Source organism: Tetrao urogallus (assembly GCF_951394365.1).
Source record: "Tetrao urogallus genome assembly, chromosome: 2".
Taxonomy (NCBI): domain Eukaryota; kingdom Metazoa; phylum Chordata; class Aves; order Galliformes; family Phasianidae; genus Tetrao; species Tetrao urogallus.
The window spans coordinates 45,130,833-45,138,112 of record NC_136814.1 but is presented as its reverse complement, the minus strand read 5'-3'; the positions used below and the strand labels follow the sequence as shown (position 1 = coordinate 45,138,112).

The window sequence follows — 7,280 nt, the reverse complement described above, 5'->3', positions numbered from 1 at the left end:
GAAAAAAAAAAACTAGTTACAGACAGGCTTCTTCAAAGAGAAGTACTGTTAAGTACTGTTCTTTACTGAAGAAATCCATGTATTTAAAACATGATATTTACATAGTAAATAAAAATATATATATATAAAAAAGAGATTCACTAATCATCATCAAGAGTCAACCTTAGAAAAGGAAAATCACCTGTGTCCTTAATTCTACCCTGCATATTGGAAGAAGATAGTAATATGTTACACAGAGCTACTCAGTAGTCAAATCAGTTTCTTCTAATTTAAGCTCATATGAATTTCTAGTATCTTCTCTAAGGCTTATTTAAAGATTTGTCTTTCATCACTTCTACTCTTGCATACCTTATTGAACACAATTATTAATTGCGTGAGCTGTGACAATTTATGTGGAGTGAATGAAGCAAAGACAGAGGAAAATTTGGTCCGAGTACAGCTGCATCTTGGATAATCTTGCAGTCTTTTCTAGTTTTGTTGCATTTACTATTATCAATTCATTTTATTTCAAAATGCATGGAAAGAACAATCCTTCCCCACTCCAAAAAATGCATATGGACAGAAGCAATTTCAATTCATCCAACACACTACGAGCTCTGTATTCAGTTTGAAAGGGGCTCATATTAGTGGAGGGATTTTTATCTTCTTAAGTAACAGCTTTGGAAAACAAATCTTCCCTTTAAAACAGCAAATGACCACTGACTGTTACAGAGCCCAGATGTGCTCCTGGTAGCAGTGCTCCACATTTCTCAGCTTGTGATGTTTCAGAGTCACACCTGTAAGTACTGTGCTAGTGACCCCTACTGTGACTCTACTTTTAAGGTGCTCCTTCACCACACTAGGAAATGGCTTTTAATTTCTAAATTCAGCTAATTGAACTGTAGAACAGACCTAAGGCATGTAGCTGTTACTCAAATGTATGCATAAGGAGTACAGTGATATGCTAACATTCACAAACAAGCAATGCAGTGCTGAAGCTACTAGACAGACCCTCTGCATTCTGTCAGCTGCTTCTGAAGGCAGATCACACATCTGCTCAGTTTGATAGCAAAGGGTCTCATGCAGCATCAGGTCACGTTATCAAGACTTTTAGATTCCATCCTCAATGTGCTGTAGAGCGTATTATTTCAGAAATACTTCACGGAGTTTTGCATAAGGATATAACGCAATGAAAACAAAACAAAAATAATCTAAAAGTTCTGCAACTGACACTAACAGAAGTTTAGGATCTTCATTTCTACATTTAATTTTTAATAAGTTGCAAACCACTCAGTGCAGAAGCCTCCTGTCCCAACTCTAGACAAAACACATCAAAGACTGAGCATGATGCTGCCCAGTACTAAATGCTACTTCTCCTGAGCCTCAGGACAAGATGGTTTTTCAGCAGTGAATTTTGTATCTGACAAAAGAAAGAAATGTTACAAGCCGATTTAAAATATGATTTTCTTCTCCAGAACACTGACGCACAGTTTGAAGTGTATGCTTGAATGGCAGGATACACAGTATTGCTTCTTTTCCTATTGGATATTTCCTGTTCTTCTTGGCTAGGAATCAGCAGCACAACTCTAAAAGCAGCTTTCAGATATTTGGGTATATCCACACTGTAAATTTATGCTTTCAAAACAATAGCAAAACACATTTTCTAGTGTTTGGTCTAGAGGTGAATGTTTAAAATTCAACAGTGCTTCCAGTGACTGCATTTCCCCCATCTCAGGATCACTCCCAAAGCCTGCAGGTCTTAGGACAGCATTAAGGCATTACTGTTGCACTGGAGCAGAACCACAGTTATGACAGTGAGGGGAATAAATTAGAGGAGCTTACGCAAGACAGTGTGAAGAAAGATACGTGCTTATGAAAAAGGTTTTTCACAGGACCTCTGAGAAAAAACAGTGGAAAGATCTTCCACCTGTTTCAGGGCCAAAAGAAGCATTACCTGAGGCTGTTTATGTTTGTAGGCTATGACAACACTTGACAAACTGCATACGCTACAGAAAAGATTTCACGGCATATGTGATGTCACAGGAAATCTGAGAAAAAAAAAATACATGCACACAAAAAGAACATGCAACCTATGATAGATAATTTCTGCAGCCTAAAATTGCTAATTTGTAATGTGACTTCTGCAAGTAAGGATTTAAGAATCCTGTTACAGTAGAAGCAACATATTTCAGAAGAAATGTCATTTCCCACATAAATACATTAATTTATTGTCCTTACTTAATTTCTACCACAAGAAATCTTCATTCTTTCTAGGCTACCAACAACTTCTTTGCTCTGAAATTTTATTTGCAGGGTAAATTGATAAGGGTAAAGTGAAGAATAGGGGAATTTCTCAAAAAATTTATTACATCATTTGCTCCATTTCATCACCTCTGTGGGCATTTGTTGCATTTATCTTTTAAAGTAATCTTTTCCCCTTTTTGGAGGGTCAAAAGTCTTTACTCCTTTATCCAAAGAGTCTGAAGGAAATGTGAAAACCCGGTTACCGGTTACCAGTACCTTGAAGAGGACAGTCACTACCAGCCTCTGTTGGTGCATCTGCCTCATCTACTCCATTCCTTTTGATTTTGCAGGGGAAACTCGCAGCTCCCGTGCAATGAGTACTGAGTTGCTGCAGGTACAGCTCTGACACCCAGCGGCCGCTTCACTCACGACCTGCTCCTGGATTCCAGACCGTTCCAAACTTGGCTTCAATTATCGCTCAAAAGATAATTTCTGCTTTAAAACCAATGCCTTTCAGTGATTTCCATAGGTAAGCTTCTGTTGTTTAGAACTCTAAAATATTTGTTAACACTACTACAGGGGGCCAGACAATTGCAAAATATTTTTATTTTGATAATTATATTTAATAGTATTCAGTATGAAAACATTCAGACTTCCTTGAATGCTGAATTATTCAGAAATGCCAACCACACAAGCACATTAGAACTCTGTAATAATTCTCACTTTATAACTCCACATCTGTGCATGCATATATGGAGAATTGCATATAAATACTTGTTACTTGCCTGTTGACTAATTATTTTACCTATTTTTTTTCTTCCTGGTTCTGGTTAGCTTGTCTTGTATTCACAGAGATGTTTTTTATCACAGCCAATACAGCGACATTTCTGTGCATATTTTCCCAGAGTTCTGGGTGCTTGAATTCAGTGTCTTATTCTGTCCCACTTTCAAGCTTGCTGAAAAATTCAGTTTTAGACTTCCAGGATAAATTTTTTTAAACTGGAATTCTAATGTTTATTTTATTAAATGCAGTTACTGATTCTACGAACGCCTGCAAAAGATGGATAAGCTCCTGGGCATCTTTCTATTAAAAAAAAATGGATTCTTTTAATCAATACATCTCCTAGCTTGTTCTCAAGGTGACAATTTGAAAGCAACACAGAGGTCAGTCCTATATGTCATTGTGTTGTCTCTGAACATCTATCAAATGGTAGTGTCCTTCATAAAGTCCCACTCTTTATAAAGATACAATTCTAAAAAGAAACGAAAGTTTTCCCACATTTTAAGTAGATTTTTTCCATTTCCTTCTGTATATCAGCACATAGTACATCCTTTCACCACAAAACAGTTGGCTCTCAAGCATCTCAGTGATGTTTATTCTAGTAAAATAAACCTTTATGGCTTTTCCTTTATGGAGGTCATCTCTGTTCACCCTACTCTCAGCAACTACATATGCAGTCTCTAAGATGTTCACCATGTTAAACTGCACCTCTTGTAGGACTAAGGTTGGAAGGCTGAGCCTGCAGTGAGAAAGAAGACATTATGGATAGTAACAGGACAAGGGGGAATGGTTTTAAACCAAGACAGGGGAGGTTTAAATTAGATATTAGGAGGAAGTTTTTTACACAGAGGGTGGAGCAGGTTGCCCAAGGAGGTTGTGGATGCCCCATCCCTGGAGGCATTGAAGGCCAGGCTGGATGTGGCTCTGGGCAGCCTGGTCTGGTGGTTGGTGACCCCGCACATAGGAGGAGGATTGAAACTAAATGATCTTTGTGGTCCTTTTCAACTCAGGCCATTCTATGATTCTGCGATTCTAAGCTATAAACCAGAGTCATGTACAAACAATTCCAAGATGAAACAAGAGGCCACTAATATTAGAAAGCTTGGTGTAGATTTCTGAAAGGTAGTTTCCTTAGATTACCTCTCTAAAGTCCTGCTGAATACCTACAGTGCTTGGTCTCCCTATCATAGTCAGCATCTCAAGTACTTAATGTGACATTTTTACATTTGTTTAACTTTTTTTTTTTTTCAGGAGAATAAAACCAACTTGCACTCTCTCTCATCTGACACAGGCTAGCCCCTAAGAATGTACCTCATTTCTTTGTTACATTGGTGAGTTTCCTTCCTGATAGTCTCCGGACCAGATTTTTAAAATATATAAAATCACAGACAGCTTTTTCAAAGTTCCAGAAGTGGGATACCTCTGCCTTTTTCTGCAGGAGCGGTGTTTTACTTTTTTTTTTTCCCCCTTGGTCTCTCTGGAAGCAACTACAGAATGCAATTGCTGTATCCAGCTGTGTAAAACTGCTTCCTGCTAAGTAAGCCTTGATAATGACTCTACAGATCCTCATAAAGACAAAGCAAAACAAAAATTGTAGTCCTCATTTAGTTCACTGCAATAAAACAGTTTAGGATATTGCTTTATTGCTTTGACACGGCTTTCCACAGCCTTGGCTTCATAAGCTGCTCATTTGTAAAGAAGAGGCCTTGAATCATCTGGATTCAATTTCTGTGGATTTCTTTGGACTAGTCAGCATTTAGAAGGAAAGCAAGAAATAGCTTGAAGTGTCCTATCAGAAAATTTCTGGCTATGTGTCTTTCCTATTTTAAAGCAAGTAATTAAAGTCAGTGTTCCCATATGAAAGCATGTATAGTTCCACACCTTTTGTATTTAACAAGAATTTTTAAATAGCTCTCTTGAAGAGAGTTAGAAAGACTACTTATTTGATGAATAATAGAATTTATTTCAGTCTCAACTTTGACCAAGTTAGATAGGTGATACAAATTATAATTTATGATTTTTATATCTACTCATGAGTTTAATATCCACACGAAATACTACATGCATCAACAAAAGGAAAAAAGAAATCTTTTCCAATGATAACATTTGATTTTGACTTAAATGTATCCCTTGTGCCTGCTTAGCTGCAAAGTCTGACTGAGGAAAAATAAGAGTTATGCTTATCATAATGAAACAGGATAGGATCTATAGTACCTTAACACTTACTGGAGCTGCACTGCCCTTACCAAAATATTTCTTTTGAGGGGACCCTCAAATTCAGTGCACTATTTTAGCATTTCTCAGTAAGGAGCTCCTGCAATGAAGTTATCACAGAAATGCACTGCCCTTTAAGCAAAGAGCTAATGACAGCGTTAGCACCTCATGGCTATTTTTGTTAGAGCTCTCTTCCTCCAGAGTCAGACTTCCTGTGTCACTTGTTTAAAAGCAAAATAAGACATAATCTGTACAGAGACAGTGCCAGGAGCAGGGAAACATGAGCTTTAGGAGATGCTCCATTAATTTTGCTTTCTGGCATTTCCTGTTAAATGGAGATGTTCTGGTTTTGTTCCCAAAGCCTCATTATAGAGTTACAGGATCATTAAGGTTGGAAAAGACCACTAAGATCAAGTCCAGCCATCAGCCCATCCCTACTGTATCACTGTGTCCCTCAGTGCCACATCCACACAGTTCTCAAACACCTGCATGGACAGTGACTCCACCACCTCACTGGGCAGCCTCTGCCACTGCCTCACCACTCTTTTGGAGAATTTTTTCCTAATATCTACATAACTTACATGGATACTAAGATAATATCTAGGTAGCTTGTGGCCAGATGTGCTAGCAAATGCTCACATGATCCTCGGATGGGTGAATTCAGCAGAATTTATAACACTTAAGCTGTGCTTTTCCTTTAGGAATTAACTTGAGGCTTTGGTGCTGGCTTCAGGGAGATTCAGCCTTGTTTCCGGCTTGGGAATACCAGGTCCTCAAGCACACCTTTAACAATAACGAGTAGTACAGACATTGGCCTGTAGTCCTATCCTTGCCTGCCTCACTACTAGATTGCTCAGTCAAAGTAATGAATAAGAAGTTATTTCAGTTCATGGTATTAATACTAATTACTCTCAGAGAGACTGACAGCAGACTCCGAGGGCTCCCCTAATGGTACAGCCGTTTAGTCTGTCGCATTGCTCCGCAGCCGGGGCGCTAGCAGGGCTCTGGGTCCCTCACAGCCCGCAGAAGCAGCCGGCACAAGACACTCAACTCCACCCCAGCGCCACCCAGGACTACACCTCCCAGCACGTCTTTACAGGCGCGCATGCGCGCTGCGTCCCACGCGGCCGATATGGTCGGCGAAACCCCTTCCGCTCTCGGTTTAGGGGAGCGGAAGTGGCGCACGCCGTCCGGTGATGTCACTTCCGTCCGCCATTTGACTTGACGGGGCGGCGACATGACGGACCGCTACACCATCCACAGCCAGTTGGAGCATCTCCAGTCCAAGTACATCGGGACGGGCCACGCCGACACCACCAAGTGGGAGTGGCTGGTGAACCAGCATCGCGACTCGTACTGCTCTTACATGGGCCACTTCGACTTGCTCAACTACTTCGCCATCGCCGAGAATGAGAGCAAGGCGCGCGTCCGCTTCAACCTCATGGAGAAGATGCTGCAGCCCTGCGGGCCGCCCGCCGACAAGCCCGACGAGTCCTAACCCTGCGCCCTGCCCACCGGCACCGGCCTCGCTGTGACTCCGCACGCCGCGGGGAGATGGAGGGAGTCGCCCCGTCCTCTTGTCCGCGTCCTGTGTTCGGCGAAGGGTGTTGGAGGGAGAAGGAAGCTCTGTAAAACGCCCGCTCTTGGACACTTTGGTTTCTCTTAGTTGCACAGATGTTTGCCCTTTGTTTTTTTAGTGTGAAATAAAATATACTGGGCATTTCTAACGTGTTGTGTGGTAATCTGTTGATAAGAGCTCTTGGTTCGAAAGGGAATACTGATATATTAAGTTTTTCAGTGCAGCTGTCCAAATGCTTAACAGATAACATGATAGTACCTTGCCAGCCCTGCTAATTGGTGCTCAGTCGCCAGCATTGTTTGTTGGGAGGGAGAAGCAGAAGTCTGTTGGCACTGAAAGGCTTTGATTTATTGTTAGCATTTCTTGAATTGAGTGATCTGTGACTAAATACAGGCCAATTACTTAAGGGCCCTTAAACTCCAGAGTGACTTTTCTTGGATTGTTCTATGCTTCATCTTCCTTTTCCCTGTATGTTGCATTTTC

General features: G+C 40.7%; 1 protein-coding gene across 1 annotated transcript; it reads left to right on the top strand.

Moving 5' to 3' along the window:
• Positions 1 to 6,455: 6,455 nt before the first annotated feature.
• SF3B5 (splicing factor 3b subunit 5) lies at positions 6,456 to 6,881 on the top strand (the record flags this gene model as incomplete). Its single annotated transcript, XM_079549977.1, has 1 exon — positions 6,456 to 6,881. One exon carries the CDS (start codon positions 6,456 to 6,458, stop codon positions 6,714 to 6,716), a length of 261 nt encoding a protein of 86 aa, XP_079406103.1. The 3' UTR covers positions 6,717 to 6,881.
• Positions 6,882 to 7,280: the final 399 nt, after the last annotated feature.